General features: G+C 39.2%; 1 protein-coding gene across 2 annotated transcripts; it reads left to right on the top strand.

Moving 5' to 3' along the window:
• The first annotated feature begins 1,007 nt into the window (after window positions 1–1,007).
• Window positions 1,008–20,852, top strand: tspan11 (tetraspanin 11). 2 transcript variants are annotated; one of them, XM_073480610.1, is made up of 9 exons: window positions 1,008–1,138; window positions 7,164–7,271; window positions 9,103–9,294; window positions 12,165–12,239; window positions 14,262–14,366; window positions 14,839–14,997; window positions 15,662–15,748; window positions 16,748–16,871; window positions 19,402–20,852. In XM_073480610.1, the coding sequence occupies exons 2-8, from the start codon at window positions 7,185–7,187 to the stop codon at window positions 16,823–16,825; spliced, it is 783 nt and encodes a 260-aa protein (XP_073336711.1). In that variant the 5' UTR covers window positions 1,008–1,138; window positions 7,164–7,184; the 3' UTR covers window positions 16,826–16,871; window positions 19,402–20,852. The 2 variants fall into 2 exon arrangements, with proteins under 2 accessions (XP_073336711.1, XP_073336712.1); XM_073480611.1 differs by lacking the exon at window positions 16,748–16,871.
• Window positions 20,853–21,289: the final 437 nt, after the last annotated feature.

Below are 21,289 nucleotides of genomic sequence, written 5' to 3' on the forward strand. Positions count from 1 at the left end.
GTTTGAGGCTTTGTTCTCAGCAGTCAGTGCTTTCTTCCTCTTTATCTTTGTTTATTCATGTATACCTCATTGTGAAATTCTTCAGGGGCTGTGTGGTTACATTGTAACCAGGGTTATGTGTTAATGGCACGGTGTTATTCAGCCTATCTTGTGTTGAAGTGTAGCAGCAACATTTCCTTCTCTGTCAGCTGTGACCCTTTCCTCAAGTTCGCACCGCGCTGCCTTCAAGGACCGTCAGAAATATAAAAACTATCCAAATAAAAGCGATCAAACAATTGTATTATGTTTTCAGCGTTTTATGTAGCCTTAAAACCTTCTCACAAATTGAATATATTTACAATTAAAGTAGCCAATTAGTAAAAAACAATTATTTCAACATTAATTTGGCACTTAAAATATTGTATTTGCGTTAACTACCTGCCAATGGACTACAGATGGGAGGTAGGTACCCAAATCTGATATAAAGGTGTAGGTGTGTCACAATGATGGCTACCCATATTAAGATAAAAAAAATATTCATATCATGTTAATAATACACATTTGATAGTATCCTGTGTGAATAATCCAGTGCAGAGGTTAATGCCTTGTGGATCTTTTGTTTATCAGTTCATCTGGTTGCCTTTTCACTATTCATTAAGCATAATGGTTCTTTTTGTATGCTTTTATTTATTTTATTTATCTTTATGTTTAAAGACTCTTTGCACCTTCCTAAAATTGTGTTTTGATTGTGATTTATTTGTCAAAAAAGAGTCCTTATTTTAGAGTCCCAGTCCTTATTTTAAAACAAAGCACTTCCTGTCTTTGAATGAGACAAATGTATACATGGTTCTTGACAAATACATTTAAGAGCAAAAGTATATACCACTGGCACATTTGAAGAAAAAAAACAGTCTGCTTGGTAATCTTTGGTTCCTTTCTATTATTTCTAAGCATTTGAGTGTAAAGGTCCCATGATGTATATCAACCTGGAAAAAACGAGCTGCACTCAAAGGCAGCATCCTCTCAAACCTGCTGTCGGACACCCTGAGAGCAACAAGCTTGACTGGACGAAACGCTCCCTGCTGCAGTGCTGTACACGCTGATTTTGACGGGAACTGCATCAAAAGGAGGTTGTTTATCCACGCTTAACGTCAGCCTGGTGAGTATGTTCTCGGTTATGGGACGAAAATGTTAGTTTGTCGTTGTAACGACCAGGTAATTTGGTTAAACTTTGCCCTGCGCATCAACGACGCAGGTGTTTTTTTTTTCCAGGATGCTCGAGCCTACACCCCATCCTGAAAAACGGAGGCAAAAAAGTTTTCCTTTAACCGTAAAGGACGTGTATTTGCTAGATTTATGGCCTGCTTGTGACGCTAAAATGACACCTGCAGTGGTCAAAGTCCGAAATCTCCGAGGTAGGGCATGTCATCCTGAGCAGAAACCATTTTAGCAGGACACCGACGCTGCCAGTCAACGCATCCTGGACGAGTTTGAAGCCACCGCTAGCTTAACTTAGCTAGCAGCTAAAACTCAGTGACCAGAGGTGACTGTGTTTAAAGATGCACTATGTGGATTTAGGGGGAGTACATTTTAATCAGAAGAGAAAGATTTTCATTTAACATTTTCTTTTTTCTTTTTTATGCCTGGAAAAAAACTAAATCTCTTCGTTTTCATGACTGAATAAACTTAATTAAACAAACTGACCTTAAAGGACAACAACAACAATTTCACACTGATTTACTTTGTTTACATGTGGCGGACCCTGCCACCTTTCCAGCATAGTGAATGAAGAAAGACAAGTACTGTTTTGATCCCGTTTGAATTGCACCATGTATGATGTTTGTCAGTTTAAAAGTTATAGTCGCAGTTTGTCATAAAACTAATGAAATAGAAGTCTGTGAAAATAAGTTATTACAAAGACCAAACAGCCAACGTGACATCGTCTTGTCCAAAGGTCACCAAAACCCATAACTTAAACCTTGTAGAGCAGCTCACAGACTGGACGAACTACCCTTTCACATCACTGCAGATGTCAATGTGGCCAGTTTAATTGTGATTTTCACCTTTTTTTAGGACCTTTACCGTGCTGAGATTGCGCCCATATTGGTGTTGGTGACGTGTGTTGAGTGAGGCGATGATATTTTCCTAAATGAACGACAAGCGGTGACTTTCTTGACTTGGAAACTCATCTTTTAAATTGACAAACGTCATGTGTGTAATTCATGGCACAATTCAAGCGGGATCAAAAAAAACAAAAAGATTTGTTTTTCCGAAATAAGGTCTCACGAGGGAAACCGGAAGGGGCCTGACTTCAGCTCTCCATACTGTCTATATGTCACCTCAAGCATGTATCAGTGTGAAGTCCTGTGTAACATTTTTCATGCATTATTTTTTCCAGTTCTTCCATAATGTTCACTTAAAGGGGCATTATGTAGTGTTGGAGAAGAAATTCAAACTCAGAATTTTAACATTTACAATATGACAAACTCAGAAATATTTATTTTTTCCATAACTGAATAAACAAGCTGCTCTCAGACAGAGATAAGGTCCCCAGAGCACTGTATGAAGCTAGAAAGGTGGCAGGGTCTGACAAATATAGTAGGTAAAACGGTATGAAATTGTGTTGTCCTTTAAGGTCAGTTTGTTAATTCACTTTATTCAGTCATGAAAATAAAGACAGTGTGTTTATTTAGTTTGTTTAGGCATAAAATTCAGCCAATTAAGCTTTTTCTCTTCTGGTTAAAATTTCTACATCATGCACCTTTAAGTGAAATGTTATAAAATAAGGCAGTGTCGAGTTGATATTACAGTAACTTTACATTTTCTATATTGATATATCAGCCAATATACACATGTTTTTTGCAATGATTCCTTCAATTATTAATTAACCCAAGTATTGGAGCATATCGAGAAACATCTACGCTAATACAGATATATCTTTCAGAGGCAGATGTGGACTCAAGTATTATAGTACAAATTCATTTCATTGTTATTCTTTTTGAACAGGTAAGATCAATTGGCCAATAATTGCATTATTAGACAGCTTCTCATACCTTGTTTTTTCTCTTTATAAAGACAAGATACTGCAGGTAATAGTGCAGTATCTTCGACGGGGGGAAAAATTGACTTGACCTGCCTTAACTGAAGGCTGGACTTGACATGGACCAAATATCTTGAGTCACATGTCTGGACAAAGGCCAATATTGGTCGATAATATCAGCGAACTGATATACTGGTCGGGCTGTAATAGCATTGACATTTACATTTAAAAAATCCATAGCAATGCCTTTCCCGAAATACACTAAACAAGATGAAGAAGAAAAAGAATCGTTATTTATTGCATAAAATCATACTCAATACAACATGGTGAAGCTTGTTATCTGCATTAAACCAGTCCCTGAGTAGCAGTGTGCAGCCGCCCAGATAAAGTTGGAGGTCCGAATTTCGTTGTTCAAATTTCGAACTTCAGGCCTCCAAGTGTTCCAGGTGCAAGACGCCAACGTGAACAAAAAACTTGGCCTACCGCAACAAAATGACATCTCTTTGACAAGCATACACAGATATGAACCCTCAGCAGTGCAACCTTGTTGCATTATACATGAAATAGAGGAGGAAAATGACACAAGTTAACAGACGGTGTCATACATTTTATTTTCCTACACTTTCATACTTGGAAACGTCCCAACATTTCATTCACTAGCCTTATAGAAATACTGTGGTCTACAAATACACCATATCCCCTCCACATGGGTGCTTTCATTGTTGTGTGATGTCAGACAACTGCTCCCTTCGTAAAGTTGGGGTAGATGAATCTGCAACCGGAAAAACTTTTTCTTGAAGAAATAATCCATGTAGAAATGGTTCACGCTGAGGCAATGGGAAAACTTTATGGAAAGAGATGACGCAGATTTTTATGTGAACACACTAGATGCAACTCTATTTACTTCCATTGTACCGGGGTGAAGGCTGATACAGTATCTCAAACCCTGGGCAAATAAAACCAAAATTGTCTGTGTGGCTCGGTGCCACAAGAGTGGAAAACATTTTCTTTAGTAATGTGGATGAACTAACCCTTCTTCACAAGGCACATAGGTTACGTACAATACTGGAGGTTAGGCCTGGTTAAGTATTCTGAATAATCCAACACTTTCCTCCCTGACAAACACAACCACTGTTGTATACTGTTATGCAACATATGTAGGTGTATGACTCCCTGGTCAACAAACACAAACCCCGCACTATTTCCCATTGGTGCTATCCACTGACTGAAGGACAATATGGATCAATTTTATGGTCTAAGTGCTTCCCACCCCTTGGCCTTTTATTTACAGCACTGAAGCTGTGCTCAACTCAATTGATGATTCAGAGGTTTATGGTCTGTTCTGAGCTATGAATAATTTAAGGATGTGGTTTGTGGATATAACAAGAGGATGTTCAAACTGTGAACATGTATAATAACTAGGAAGATTATCTTATCTTTTTATAATAAAATTGTAGCAGAAGGAGTTTCAGATAGAAAAAAGTAAAAATGAAAAGTTTGGGGTTTTTTGACAGCAATGTGACTTTTGCTTGTTAGTACGATTCAAGTTTTCTCAGTCGTACTCAAAGGGCCCTTGAGATTGTTCCTGTGTGATCAGCTGTGAGAACAAGACTTGTTATTTTATTTGTAGCTTACTTGACTTGGTGACGCTCGCAAAGTGTACATGCTGAAAAGGGGACTTGACATTGCTGCTGAGATGTTGCTTTTGTTGTGACATTTGATAGGCAGCTGTATCCCTTTGGCGAACACAATCACTGTGATTACTCTCACTCGCTGTGGCACACATTTCAAGCAGAGCTGTCTCATGACAATAAGCTGAGCCTTGACATGTGTAGGTTTGTTTTGCCTGACTAATTTGGACCCGCTTCAGTTACCTGTCAGTGTCAGTATGTGTGTTAGCGGCATTATCCTTTCATTTTCCTTTCCCTCTGATTATAGAATACGGCTTCTTGGTTGTAGAAGCAAAACCGAGACAATATTTTTCTTCTCTGTGATTTAGTTCAAATTTAAGTTTCGATGTTGTGAAAACTTTTTGAGTCCGAAAAGTATTGCTGGGTCAATGACGTGATGCAATCTTTTTTCGTGTTCTTATGGTTCAGTTGAATTTAAAAAGGTTAAAATTTGAAAATAAACGTACAAAGTACTTGCATACATTCTCTTTTTGAAGACCTCATCTAAAATATCTGGATTTAATCAATTCTCAGAGAATATTCAGGGGATAATGGCAAAATTGTCAATGAGGTGTAACCCTAAAAACTTCGTACTAAATAGTTTAACTTGTTCAAAAAAGGTGAAATTCTCAGTAAAACACCCTATCAACTAGTTTAGCATAATCTTAAATTTGTGTTGTTTAATAATGAATAAATAAATGGAACACCATTGTTCTGAATATTATAATTAAATTGGGGAATTGTGTCTGTCAAGTCAACTTCCTAAAGTGTCAAGGTAGTGTAACCAACATTCAAGGAGCCATTTTGTTAATTTGTGCAAGAAGACCATGTGACAGGAAATTATATCACAGAGAAGGACCCCTGATTAGCCTAACTGCTGCATGACGAGGTTAGTAACTCTCTTTGAAATCTTGATAATTTGACATTTTTAGGGTATGGTCAGGTGTGCTTAGGGTTACATGCCAAATGGTATGACCCCAGGAAAACATTTATCATTCATAATAATTGTAAAAATAAGTATTTATTTTAAAAAATGTGTTTGAAATTTTCACACCAAGGCCAAGGATGGTGGAGATTCACCTGCCCTCAGATGAAATTGTGGGAAACAATGGTCTCTGCCCTGGGACCAGATGAGACTAAAAAGCCATGAGGAAAATCCTACAAAACAACTTCTGCCCTGAGACCAGAGGAGACAGTTGACTCCCTTTTGTCCAACTACGTTGCCTTAAAACAGAAAAATACGACTTCTGCCCTGAGACCAGGAGAGATTCACCTGCCCTCAGACAACTTCTGCCCTGAGACCAGGAGAGATTCACCTGCCCTCAGACAACTTCTGCCCTGAGACCAGAGTAGACAGTTGACTCCCTTTTGTCCAACTACGTTGCCTTAAAGCAGGAAAATGCGACTTCTGCCCTGAGACCAGGAGAGATTCACCTGCCCTCAGACAAAATTGTGGGAAACAATGGTCTCTGCCCTGGGACCAGATGAGACTAAAAAGCCATGAGGAAAATCCTACAAAACAACTTCTGCCCTGAGACCAGAGGAGACAGTTGACTCCCTTTTGTCCAACTACGTTGCCTTAAAACAGAAAAATACGACTTCTGCCCTGAGACCAGGAGAGATTCACCTGCCCTCAGACAACTTCTGCCCTGAGACCAGAGGAGACAGTTGACTCCCTTTTGTCCAACTACGTTGCCTTAAAACAGAAAAACACGAATTCTGCCCTGAGACCAGTTTTTTCTTCATTGAAAATAATAAAAAAAAAGTTCAGTTGACCTTGTTCACTGTCATGCTTGATTTTTAGTGCCAGTTTCTTCAACGAACAATGGCCTTTGACTGTAGAAGCAACATAGTAAGGTGGTGTAACTGGTTTGTGTCAATTGGTGTAACCAGTATTTTTCACAAAAATATCATAATGTAGAGGAAAATTCATGTGGAATAAGATGTAATCCTCTATTGCAATGTATTAACATATTTTTTTAACAGTTTATACATAATTTCTCAAATATTATTTAGAAAACACAAAGTGTTTTCAGCATTTGTCCTGCTCCATATTACAAAAATGCATACAATTTTAATTTAAAATAATCCTAATAAAATCTATTTTCATGTGATATTTTAAAATTAAGTAATATCATAAGTACTCATAATCATAAAAACACTTGCATACACTCTAGGGGGAAAGAAATATTTAATATTTCTCCTTTTGTTGTGGTTACACCACTTGACATTTTCAGGGGCAATCAGTCTTACCTTTCGTAAAAAATAGTTCAAATGCTATTTCAAATTACATGAAACCAACATAAATGCAAAATATACATTTTAGCAAACCTGATGCAAGCTTTTAAAACAAATTTTTTAAAACATTTTTAAATTGCTCATAATGCAAACCCTTATTTGTCACTGACCCTGCTATCAAATTTTATGTTTTCCATTTTCCTGTTACTGAATTGAGAAAAAATCTGCACTTTCAGAATTGAACTGAAGAAAGAAAGATGTCGGCGGTTTATAAAGATGACCAGGAGGATTGGCTGACCGTGTGTCTCAAATACCTGCTCTTTGTTTTCAACTTTCTCTTCTGGGTAAGCTACTACACTCACAACACTTCACATTAAAAAAACAACATACTTGTAATTACTTGCAATGTGGTGCTCAACCTGAGTTGGTAAAGCTTAAGATTCAACCTTTTAGGCAGCCAGTTCAGTCAGATCTCACAATGACTATGTACAAACAGGATTTTTTTTAAGTTAAGAGTAATTCAACCTAATTTTCATTGCATATGTTTAGTGAACAGGAAAGTGCCAGGCCCACACGAAATCTGTGGCCGCAGATTTTAAACCATTAGAGTTGCTGCTTGTAAAACCCCGAACACATCTCTACCCCCTTGTGCATGTGTGGGACAGTCTTGTGTCATTTTCGATTGGCGTTTAGATCAAAGTTTGTATTACAGTTGAAAATATGTCAAAAATTGTATCTACTGCTGAGGAACTAAGTACACAATATTTATTTCAACCTGCTTGAGGTAATTTTAGGCTATTTTAATGTATTATTCTGGATTACCGCAGAAAACTATTACAAAATCTGCAGATTCCGTTTGGGTCTGGAAATCACTATAAGGCAAAGTAAAAGTGCTTTAATGTTCTTGTGAAAACTGCAGACAGAGATACGTCAAGGGGAAGGAGTCTTGCAGGAACAGAGAGAGGATTAAGGAGAGTTCTGATTCTGAAATGGCTCAACTATGGACTCGGCCCAAAGTGAGTCATAGATTATTTAGGGCTTGTCAGTGTATGGAGGGGAACAGTGTGTCAGACTGCGGCTCTCTGGCATCACACTTTATGATACTGCAATTGCTGCTAAAAGAGTAAGCTCTTACAGCTACTGTGCAGAATCACTGGGGTCACTTTGAAACATTTTCGACAGTATTGTGTGTGGGAGAGGTTTAAGAGATTCGGGTTAATGCTCAGTCACCACCTTAAAAACTCCTCTCTTGAGGAAACACATTGTCCTCCTCTTTAAACTACAGGCATATTTTCCCTCATTTTCCTTTTTTAGTCTGTTTTTTTTGTCTACCACTGCACCATTACAACATGTAACAGCCTTCAGGGCAGTACATCTTTTTCGAACAAGGACACATCATTCTATGAGGAATTTGTATCCTGTAAATGGTTTTGATACTGTATTTGTATCAACACGAATTAAATAAAAGTCCTAAATATGCTATAGTTCGGGAAGAGTCATCTCCCTCTGGGCTCTGTGTGTTTCCAAGTGGTGCCTCCTTGGTTGGGCATGTGTTGTTGTGAGTTTGTGGATCTTGCTTTTGACGGAAATGGAATGGGAGGATGAAGGGGAGAGACTTTCTGAGGCATTTCCTCTCCGTGCGCCTTTGAAACTAATGAGAGGAACAGATCTGGACGCCACCCTGCGTCTGTTATCCAGGGTTGTTTATGAGGGAAGAGCTCATTATGCCCTGACGTGATCTCTGAAGTTCCACTGCTTCTGTGTCTGTTATATATGTTTAAGCTTGGCCACTTCTCCCGGTTTCTCTTTTTTTATTACCTTTCTTTTCTTTATGCCCTATTTTATGCCCCTGTGCACCTCCACCCACTTTTTATGACTCAGTTCATAGCACTGTACTCACTTCCTATGTGTCACTTCCTGCCCTGTGAACTGTTGTGCTTTATTGTTTTTTATTTGTCTTCCTGTAAGATTGAATTGACATGACATACTCTGTTTCTCTGTTCAAGTCATCCATGTCTCCTCTTTCTCCATTTTTGGAATCAATATTTTTCAACCTGCTTTTTAAATCTTGTTTTCTTCACCCATATCAGTCTTACAATATCTCTTCATTTACCTTTATACACTAATAATCCCTTTGTACCACCTCCTCTCTCTCCCTCTCCCCTTCTCTTCCAGGTTGGTGGAGCAGCAGTTTTGGGTGTAGGAGTTTGGACGCTGCTGGAGAAGAGTGACTACTTGAGTCTGCTGGCCTCCAGCACTTTTGCTGTCTCGACTTATATCCTCGTCCTGGCCGGCAGCCTGGTGGTGGTTACAGGCTTCTTGGGCTGCTGTGCTGTCATCCGGGAGCAGAAGAGCTGTCTTTCCACGGTGAGATGGGGAGACCCATGCCTTCGTGTTTGTAGATGTTAAAATGTGGGGTAGATGGTACAAATTAACAGATTAAAATAGTTTTCATTTTCATTCAGTCATTTTGTTTGCACACAGATGTGTTTTAAGGTCTGTCATTACAAATACAAAAGGAGGGTGGGTTTCTCTGAGAAGGCAGCTGTGCAGGTAACGGTTACTTCTAAAATGCCTTTGAGTAGCTGTACTGTAACTGAACAATGGCCAGCAACAGAAGACTGCAGTTTTACTTGGAAGCCAAGCTATAGAGTGTGTGTGTTTGAGTACAATTAAATCAACCCAAAATCTAATCTTGGTTGAGGACTGATTCATTATATCACCCTGTCCTCTAATGATATGACTTGAAATTAATATCACATTTACCTCTAATGATGATTGAAACGATGATTGCGTTCTCTAATAAGCTGGGCACACAGTGTGCGATTTTAATTGATCTTGGACATTGTGTGAGCTCAGACTGCACGTGTTCTACACTTCTATGCTCACAACGTACACATAAGCTGACTGTCCACATCATGGGTGCCCACACTGAACGTAAGCACAGAAATCCAGTGTTTGTTTTGTCCATTTTCAATTCCATTAAAGTTTATTCAAACAAGATGGGAAATAGAGAAAGTCATCAGTACTTTGGCAATTCCACTATGAATGGGAAATTAGAAAAAAAAATATGGAGCATCAGATGGCTGAAAAACATGGAGAATATGGTGCCTGTTCTGTAGCAAATATCAGTTTAATATCACAGCAGTCTCAAGACTTCCTTTTTAGCCACAACATGGTAATTACGACTCCAATAGTGTTAAAATAAGCTCCCTGTGGTATATTACAGGTCTTTTGACAACAGCCATGGAGGATATCGGTCTGTGGAAATGCTCAAAGACAGGAAACCAAAATGTCTGACATCACATGCCAGAAATCTGTTAGATTGTCCCAGAGCCAGATTGTTGTTTGGGCTATTAATCAAACATCTTGACCCCCCCAAACTGCACATAATGACAACCAGGGGCAACCAGTGTTTATTAGGCAAAATGAAATACTTCTATTCACTTTCTCTATGTATGTTTCAATTTCATAGTAATTATGAATGCTGTATGCACGATGAGTGTGCTGCTCCTGTCTTTTGTGCTTCTTCAGAAGGAAGCTACCTTTTCCTTATTGAAGTACATACAAAAATTAATGTACTTTACGTTTTTTTGTAATAACAAGAATTGATACAGGATGCATACTAGATAAAAATAAGTTGTATTTACAGTAGTATGTAAGTAGGATACAGGATAATGGTAAACAACTTGCCGCTCGTGGCCTGAAGGAGTCCCCACTGCTAGAAGCTTTTTATCAAACATTTCTGACGTAGGTTGGTTATTCCTCATGTTGCACGTTTGAAACATGATCTCAGTTATGTAATATGAATGATCATGTGGGCAACAACGCTGATGGTCCTTGTAAGTGGTCCTAGATTGTCATTGCTCGGTGCTCGCCCACGTGTACACAAAGGTTTGCACTCTCTGCACAACTACATGCAACAACGCAACACGGACCTTCTCTGGTCGAAGGTTCTATCACTGCATGTTGACAAATGGCTCTGACAGGACCCTTACTGTCCTCATTATTTTACAGAGACAGGGCCCAGTGGGAGAGAAGCAGGCGGGAGGTGAACGTTCACTGCCGCAGGACTATTTATAGGTCTATCTATCTACTGTTGATGGATGGAGCAATAGGAAAGAGAAACGGGCTTGCAGGAGTGAAGAAATAAATGCGTAGAAGATTCGGAGTCTGTGTGGTGCATTTTGGTTGAATATTATCTGTATTGATGAGCTATTTATAGATTAGTTTGGGGAGATTAATGAGTGATGCCAGCATGTATGTGTGTGTATGTGTGTAAAGAAAGTTGGCATTTTGTGTGGGCAGCAGGCACACAGACTGGACTGTTGTTTTTTTTTTTTTTTTTTTTTAAATCTCGTAACCAAGAGTTACAGAGCAGGCTGGCGTTTCTGCATGATGTAATTACTGTGACAGCAGCAAAACAGAAGAAAATGTTTGCCTAAGTGTCATATGTTCATTCAGTGAGATCATCGCTCTCCTGTGGCTGTTTGTTTGACCAGTTTGCTGTCATTTTGTTTCCCGCGTCATGCAGGATGGGTAGTAGCATCTGTCTCTCCATAATGATCTCGAGTAAAGCAGCGCTGTTGCTGCTGTCAAACTGTTGTGTCCCACTCCGAGACAGGTGGGCCTAATTAGTTGTATGTGTGTGTTTGCATTACATTGCATGGCCCGTGTGTGTTTGTGTGTGGGTGTGTGTGGTATATGAACCATTTTACAAAGAATTAAAGTTCGTGCTTGCGTTATTTTACTGCTGCCTGAGCACCCTACATGTGTGGGCGATGTGTTCACTACAGTTTACATAAGCTCTGCATTTCAACACGTACAATAGTGCTCATCATGGATGAAGCCTATAATTAGAGCCATCAGTGTTTATTTTTCGTAGATGTTTTTGTTCATGTTTACGTTGCGATGATTGATATTTAAAGCACTTTATTTAGTTTTTGCCAGGATGGTGTTTTGAAGTTAATTATGACACATATTAGAGCTGTTCTCAAGCAGCATGGAGAGCTCTTTAAAGATGCCCGAGAGAAATGGGATTCCACAGACTGTCAAATAGATTTTTGGTCGTCTCATTTTGCGCAGCAGTGCCATCTGTGTTAGAAGTGACAGATGCAGCATGATGACAGTTGATGGAAGTTTTTATTATTGAGCCGTCACGAGTGTGAGCAACTTTCTGAAATGAGTTACCACAGTCCTCAGCATACCTCTCTTAATTTCCTCTTTCTCATCCACAGTACTTCTTCTTCCTGCTGGTGATCTTCTTGATTGAACTGGTGGCTGGAGTACTGGCTTATGTCTATTACCAGAGGGTAAGTGATCACTACTTAATGAAGTTAAAAGTGCTACATAGTTATTTAGTTGTAGTTTAGGGTGGTGACGGATGATCTCTGCATTTAACTGTACGCCACAGCGGTCACTTGAAGACTAACTCACGTTTATTTGGTTTACTTGCTGCCTGTAGGCCCTCTTCTGTGCTCACGCTGCACTAGAAGAAAGAGTTAAAAACCTCAATATTTCTGTCCAGATAACCATCATGAGACCAATTGGTCCTGATGAGTCTTATACTAAAATATTTTGATGTTTATTTAGCGGATAGAAAGTAGGGTGCAGACAGGGATTCAGTAAGTGAGGCTGTTGTGCTCAGAGAAGTTTTGAATTACTCTTTATGTGTTACAGATTGTGTTTGGCCTCTGGGTTTGTGTTAAAGAGCAGCGCTTTTCTACAAAATAGCTCGTTAAAGCTCTGCAGTGAAGACACTTCTGAGAATTGCAGCAGGGCAAGAAAAAACTGAATTATCCTTGACAGTATTGTAGGTATTTGTGAAAAGTTCCCGCAAAGCAATAATTTGACTGTGTGTAGTATCCAGTGGTGGCTTTCACTGAATGTGTGGCATCTTAATTTTCTGACTCATCTTGATTTTGATGCATTTGCATAATGCACACTCAGCCGGAGGGCTAACTACAATTCTAAATATCCACTGTGCCACCGTTGTGTCTAACTGCAGTTAGCTTTTACCTCTCAGGGCATCATGCGATTATGGTGAGAAGGTACTGTAGACCCTGTTCAAGCTCTTTATAGTGTCATAAGTGTTTCTCCTCAAGCTTCGGGGGTATTTTCACTTCCTGTTGAATTCTCTACCTAAGTATCACCTGTGTCGGATCTTGGCAAAGGCCTTTTTATTAAAACATGAACAATGTTAGATTAAACGTGGGAGGAGAAGTATTTCAGTGGTTTCATCTCATTAAGCATCTGTAAAGTAAATATCCAAGTCTGACTAAGTTAAGACATGAAATGCATATAAATTTAATGTATTGAGCTGAGACATTTCCTACAAAAACATGACTATCGTGAATGAATACAGAAATATAAATAGATACTCTAAAATATATACCTAACTAAATAAATGAGCTTATGATAATCACGTAGCAGTTAATTATCACTGTACACCTCCTTTCCTGCTATAATAGCAGAGGTGCCTAAAAGCAGAGGAAAAACCTTAAACGGTGTTTAAAAATGCTTCTACGAGTTTTCTTCTTCATTCAGGTTTTAACTTACCCCTTGATTACCATACAGCCTATCTGTGATTTTTGATGACTGAGTTCAGGACATCATTGAGGATGCTTCTCGTGGTCTTTGTTCCGTCTCAAAGGACATGAAAGACGATGATGAGCCACTGGAGAATCTACAGTCGATCTTTGAGCTTTGCTTTTTTTTTCTTTCTTCCTTTTTCTGTTTGAATGTGGGTTGTCACTGTTTGCCACCTGCACTGAGCATTATGCTCAACCTCTGGAGTCTTATCTAACACACAGCTCTTAGGATCTTGTTATCTCACAAACATCCACCTGTCAGTCAGCTAAGACTGCAAAGAACACCGTGCTATCTGCGGGCAAGCTCAGAGATTTATTATAATGGAAAAGGGTTCAGAACAGGATAGAATCACTTTAAAGATAAGGGCTCTCATCTTCTCTCTGTTTCTCTTGCCTCTCCTGAGTGTGTGTGTGTGTGCTCACAAACATATACACACATCGCAGACTATGTTTAAAGTCTTATTTTTGCAATGTCTTTTCAATCACAGCACTCACAGATGCGTGGGAGTAGCTATCTGTCTCTCTTGCCCTAATCCTCCCATTCTTTCCCTTTTGTCAAGAGTATCACTCTGAAACTTTCTCACCTTACAGTATTTGCTCCTGTACATTTTTGTGTCCCATTGTGTGATCAAAGAAGCCGCTCGTGGTTACAAAATAAAGTTTGTTCTTTCCCATAAATACCCCCCCATCGTCTCACGCACACTGTTTCTCATTGTGTGCCTGCTGTCTCTGTCTTCGTTCCAGCTGAGTGAGGAGCTGAAGCAGCATCTCAATCAGACAATGACGGAGAACTACGCCCAGCCAGGGAAGGAGGCCATCACATTAGCCGTGGACAGACTACAACAGGACGTACGGGCTATATTTGCTAAAGCCTCTGAGGTTTTGTTTGGTTTATGTAAGATTATATGCTGCACTTTTCTCCAGCTAGCATGGTAAAGTATAGTTGCACTTGTTATAAGTTGATTCTCCATGACTCAGTCTGCAGCTAGCAAATGTGAAGTAGTTTTAAATTATGCTGAAATTCAGTAGAAGTTGCTCTTAGTTTGCTGAAGGATTGTTCCAAAAAGGAGCCGAGAAACAGCCAGGGCTAAATTAATTTTGTCCACGTCCCTGAGAGGAAAAGGAGCCTCTCCCTTCAGCTGTGAGTATTGTCAAAGTTTACAGAAGGCTGATTTGAGGAAGTGGTTTGAGCCAAATTAATTAATCTGAGTTAAACCTCACAAAACTGGCTCAGTTATTACAAAAGGAGGAGGGACTTGTGCTTTTCCATCAATGTTACATCAAACCAAACCCCTTTTCTTTCCTCTTTCTGCCTCTCCAGTTCAAGTGCTGTGGCAGCAACAACTCCCACGATTGGACGATGAGTGTGTACATTTCGTCGAAGCCGGCAGACGGCAGGGTGGTGCCCGACAGCTGCTGTAAAACCATCACCCCTCACTGTGGCAAGAGAGACCACCCCTCCAACATCTACAAAGTGGAGGTGAGATGATTTCTAAATGACAGCCGCCATATTAAGTCTAACTCGATGTTAATATCACAGATACAGAAATGTTCCTGCGACTATGAGACAATATCAACAGAGTAGTTTTGAGATTTTCGCATGTAATTTCCCTTCTGGAACTAAAATAGTGACGGAAACAGAGAAAACACATTGAAACTGTTCTCTGGTAAAATGAACTCTCTGGAAATTAATAAAAGATGAGGGTTTGAGTGCTTATCTGTGTTGCTTAGGTGAAGTTTTTCCACCTTCTTGTGTCAAACCCTTAAATTCACCCTCTTATCACTCACTGTAAGCTGCCTGCATCATGTGCTTTGGCGTAAACAAGAACATATACCCTAAAACATTATAGCATGTGACATGGATGATGAATACATCTATTTAATGCATTTTTAAACAACACTATTTGCCTGTTTTATGTTGTATGTTTATTTATTTTTCCTGAAAGTAATGAAACTGTTAGGGAGGATAAAGTAGTTGTCTGAAAATGTACTCAAGATAAATAGACTGGACTTTACCAGCTTTAATAAACCCACATGTTCATGAAATTAGTCATTGAGAGTGTGAGCCTAATGTCTATGTGTACAATGGTATGTATTATGTATTATATGATTTTATTTTTAACATTGAGCCTTTGTCTCTACAGGGTGGCTGCATCACTAAGCTGGAGCAGTTTCTGGCTGACCACCTGTTGGTCATTGGTGCTGTGGGAATAGGAGTGGCTTGTCTGCAGGTAGGTAAAATATGACATGTAGCTCAGACAGCTATTGAAGAAGCAGAATACTGTTCCGCTGTTCTTTATATAAGCCCAATTATTATTTTAGCAATAATGACACCGCTTTTACCTCTCTGAATGAAGTGCCGCCCTTTGTTGAATAACGCCCAACAGATGGATTGTAATGTTTCCATTACTGAAAATGTACCCTCGCAGGTCAACAACCCCTAAATGGACTCTTCTTTTCATCTCACCCTAGTCTCTGTGTTATCATTATCTGATTTATTCAATCCTGTGATTTGATTTGTCCCAGTCTGAGATGGACTAAAGCTTTTAAGCCTTACAGAGGGGTGCGTTTTTTACAATTCTGTGCTGGCTGACAGTCCTCTTGTAGCTCTGCACCACCTCTTTGTAAATTAACTTGAGGGAAACTTGAGAGCAAAGAAACCTGTGCTGATTCTTCCCAGTGGTATTCATAAACCTGATGCAGCATTTAATGGGCAACATTTTACATGTTGGAGCTGAGAATAAGTTCAGACGTCCTGCTGACATGAGACCAGAAGTTCTCTGCCGTAATTATCGAGGCTTGCAACAGCGGAAGATGAGCGATCACTAGACTGTAATCTCCTTTAGGCAGGTAACAGTTTTTTTAATCCCCAAATCTGAGGGGATTATGCTTAACATATAGATGAGATGTTGAATATATGGAACATACCTGGAGAAATGGATGTAAAATCCAAAGTGCCACGTGAGCCTGTTAATTCTGATTTAACACCTTCCAATTCAAGCATGTTCGCTTTCCTTTTGTACTGTATGTCTTATGACTGTATGTCTTGTCTTTGTCCACTGTTTAAGTATACGTTTCTCTCTCTAGAAACTGTCAGACTCACTGAAATCAAATTTATATTAATTTAGACGAGCTGTGGTTTTCATCTGTAATTAATGTGTTTCACACTAACCCATATATGGTGAATTGTACTGTGTGTCTTTGTCCCTGTGTGTGTGGTGTTGCTGTAGCTTGCCGGGGCTGTCTTGACAGCCTGCTTTATCTATCTGCTCTATAAAGAAGAGGAGGAGGACTTCGGTACATTGTGATTTAGCTCTAGAGCAGCTTTGCGGTTTAATCAACTGGAGAGACAAGGTTGGAGGGCATTGTGAAAATTTGATATCTGACTGCATGTTTGTCCCTGTGTGACTGTCGGCTCTGTGGTAAACGTGAAATCTATGGGCTACACGTACTAAATGAACATATTTATGTTCTTTTCACGGGACCCTTTGCCTGTCTGCCTGCCTGGCTTTGGCTTTATTTTGCAGATCGTTGCTCTGCATGCATGTTGTGATGATGGGCTGTTGTGGCTGAGAAGGATGTGATAAAGGTCAAACACGTCATGAGAATGGCTTGATTAATCAAAACTTAACTGCTTCTGCACAATGATGTTGTTAGCAAGAACCCAGCTCTTTATCTTTATACAGTAACAGTGGCGCCTTATTCTAAGTACCTGTGCTGACAAGAAAACAACTATGGTGTGTTTTACATTGTATACCAAGGTTTTACTATATATTCCTAATGGCAGTTTCCTTTAAAGGGTAACTCCATCAATTTTCCACATTAAATTGTGTTTACAGGTCTTAGGTAGTTCTACTTCGTGAATGTGGAAAAAAAGTAGTATAAAGCCTTTTTGTGGCTCCAGAGGAAGCTGCATGTAATCTGATAAATTGCCTCCAGTGATGTCACTCATTGGCCAAGTTGCATTGTGGGTAATGTAGGCACTAGGTTTTAAAAAGGAAGAAGAGCGGGTGGAATAAAAATGGCGATATCTTTGTTTTGTTGTATTGGTTTTGATCATTTGTTTTTAAACTGTCTGTAATGAATCCAACAGTGTTTTAGGAGTGCAATGCTAGACCCATGGTGCCTACATTACCCATAATGCAACCTAGCTACTGAGCGGAGGCAATTTATCAGATTACACGCAGCTTCCTCTGGAGCCACAAAAAGTTTCATACTGCTTTTTCACATATGCAGTAGTACTCCCCAAACCTGTAAACACACTTTAATGTGTAAAATTGGTGGAGTTACCCTTTAAGTTCAAACCTTAACATCAGGCTTCTCTTAATTTTGTGTAGTAAGACGGTAACTATTAGTGGGGATGGATTTGGTATGCAATTTCAATATAATTCTATTGTACTCTGACATTTACAAAAGTTGGTTGCAGGAGAAATTACCTAACTTTGATTGATTTATTATTTCAAATGACTGAAATTGAAGGAAAGGTAATACCAGGACACTTTTTCACACATTTTTTTTTTTCAGCCACCTCCTAGTACATTAGTATTCAGGAAAAGCATTAGTGTTGTTGCTATAGTTACTTGCAATCAAAATAAATTAGGCTATCATGAAAATTGAGTTTCTTGAACAGTAATTCAAGGAATAATGACTGACTGGAACTCTGTTTGGATGCCCAGTTGTGCAATCTTAACAGACATCCGCCATCCAACTGGGAATAAGTATTTTCTTTCTGTCTGTTTTTTTTTCTCACTGTTACATCATTGCTTTTTTCCCCTCTCAGTTCTCCTGTCTTCTGAAATTAGGCTTCCAGAAAACAGAAAAACAGAGAGGCTGTTTTTCTCACCTCTCCTCTCATTGAGCCAATTTTTTTTTTGCTTCTGTATCTCCATCACCGGTTGTGATGGAGATGGAAAAAAAAACACTTGCCCGCAGAGAGATTGTGATGAGCCAATACACAATGCTGACTTGCTCGATAAGGCTTTCTCAGAGGGCTTTTAGAGACTCAAAGATTGAATCTTGGCACTTGCCTGTTTATCCATCAAGCCTGGCAGGCCCAGTGGCGTAGGTCAATATCTGTTCCTGCTGTTCTTCCTTTATTTTTGACCTTTTCTATAGTAGTGTACAGCAAAGTGCTTCTGTAAAGCATGTCTCATGGAATTTATAAGGTTCTGTATACGTCTATGAGCTTGGTGCCAAGAGATTACAGTGTCAGATCATGTGTCCTTATAAATGTAGAAACCTCCAGATGAATTTAAATAGCAGTATCAGCTTATAGACAGTGTTTTGTTTAATTGGACTTCATATTGGAATACAATTTGAATGTTAAAAAGTATTTTTTTTTCTTCTTTAAAATGTTCCTTTACATTTCCCTTCTTACATTAACGGCTGAATCATGCAGTTACATAGTTGGAAACTTGAAAATAAAGCTCTTCCAGGTTAAAACCATGTTTGTGAGGGACATTGCAACTTTTCTTGAAAAAGGTAAAGTTAAGTTGATATTGATAAAAGTAGTTTGTGGGAAATTGGTACCATTACCATTAAGGCCAAAGCGAAGGACGAATTCGGATTCATTCCTTTTTTATAGATGTAGTTGTGATTTTTGTCAGCAGAATTATTTTTTTTTCACTGTGAAGAAAATGGATAACAAACATCAATTTGTGCCGCCCTCAGCGCCTCATTGTGCATCTGCTTGTGCAAGCCTGTGCACACACGTGCTGCTGCAATAACGGCTGCTTGACTCCTGACATCCCCATAGCAACCAGCTCCATTCTAACCCCATCACCTTTAACCCCTCTCTATCCTCACAGTCAATAGCATTCGAGCTTCCTGCAGTCCTCCATGGTGACTGAGCAGCGCTTTTTGACCTAACACTTCCTGTTTTCAGATCTGTGGGATGGTGTTCACCAGCTGCTTGTACAGAAGGATCAAGACGGAGCCTTACTGAGCAGGACGGGCCCTCAACACACCACCTTCGACAGACAGATGAAACAATGACCTGCTGATATCTAACTTTCAACCTCTGAATCTTGAACTCTGACCGGGTGATCTAAACCGAGTGCACAGACACATTTCAGGTCTAAAGCGATCAGAAACAAATTATGACACTGACCAACCAGGCTGATTTTTGGTTCTTCTTGTACAGCATTGCACTTATTTTACAGTGTACCTCTTTCCAGGCTCATACATCTCTGATACCTGACCTTGATCTTCTGGAACAACATGTCTGCTTGCATCATTGCCTTGGCTTAGATGCATGCTTAAGTTTGAGCAGGACAAAAGAAAAGGGACAAATGTACTCAATGAATGATGATACAGACAGATTTATCATGTTTTCACTGTGCAAAGATTAATCTTGTCTTTTTGGCCATTCCAGTACTTGAGTAAGCTTAGCAAAGGACACAGTGTCCACTGAAAGGTAATTTATGGTTGTATCTTTGGAGAACACATTGTGCCTCTTTCACGTTTCTGCTGGTAACTGATTTGCATTCATTCTGTGCCTGAAATCTTTAAAAAGGGAGCTGACAATGCACTGTGACAGACGGCAGCAAAATAAGTCTAGTTTACTATCGTAATATATATTTTTAGTTATGTCTATATTCATGATAATAGCAGCACTGAATGTTGAACTGTATTTAAAGAAACTGAACACACGTATGCCTACAAACATTAAGACGTTCCCCCTGAAGTATGGGGGAAAGTCATTTTCTCCAGTGGTTGCCAGATCCCTTAATTTATAACTCCATCTAGTGGTTGGCACAAGTTACATTCAATGCTGTGTGCTATTACTACCATGCTGCAGTAAAGGCACTAAAAAATACATGTCAGATGGTAGATTGAAACATTAACACACATTACCTTCTGTGAATTTTAGGCTTATTTTCATTCTTTCCTCGACACACTACGGTTTAATTCTCTACAGTGAAGAAGCTGACATCTTTGAGAGCCAAAGAAAACTGTTGAAAGTGTTGTTTTACTGCCTAATCCATCACTTGCCTTCCCTTTTCTAACATATATTACATAAGGAACACTGTAGAGGTGATTAGTCTTGGCTTGGCTGTTGTGAAATTTAAAAAGTGAAATATCCATTTGACCTTTTTCATTGAAATCCTTGCAACAATACAACACCATTGCCAAGACTCAGTACTCTGTGGAGGGACCTCCTGGAAATTGTTTTCCCCACTGATGAACTCACAAATGACGGGTGCTAATGTATGTAAATGGTTGTTGATGAGATAATTATGTAACATTGGCCTGTGCTCCAACTACTGACTGTGTTATTCAAAATATTGATATGAAACTCATAAATAAATGTTTAAATATTGTTGCAATAAGAAATTGCTGTGTGGTAATGTGAGACAAATATTTAATAGTTGTTCTGGACCTGATGACATGATTGGTGTTTGGCAGTACTCTAGTTGATGAGATTGTGATCACAGGAGCATTATGTCTAGTTAAATCAGTTCATTTATCGAGGCCAGAATCACAAGTTTGTCCCGGAGGGCTTTACAGATTGTACATCATTTGTCATGTGTACATGGACCTACTGTATGTGTGTCAGCTGGAGAAGTAAACCACTAGAGGGAGCCAAAGACTTTCCATTTGCAGTGGTACAGCCGTAAGTGGCTTGAGAGCAGAGGATACTCTAATCTGAGTACCTGTTAGTGTTATGTTTGTAAAGATTCACTTTTGACACGTCTGATCTGTTTAGGGCTCATAAAAACTGTGTTATGTATAATCTGCATGTGTCTCTAATGTAGGAGGCTCAAATAAAT

The sequence above is a fragment of the Pagrus major genome, chromosome 14 (genome assembly GCF_040436345.1).
Source record: "Pagrus major chromosome 14, Pma_NU_1.0".
Taxonomy (NCBI): Eukaryota; Metazoa; Chordata; class Actinopteri; order Spariformes; family Sparidae; genus Pagrus; species Pagrus major.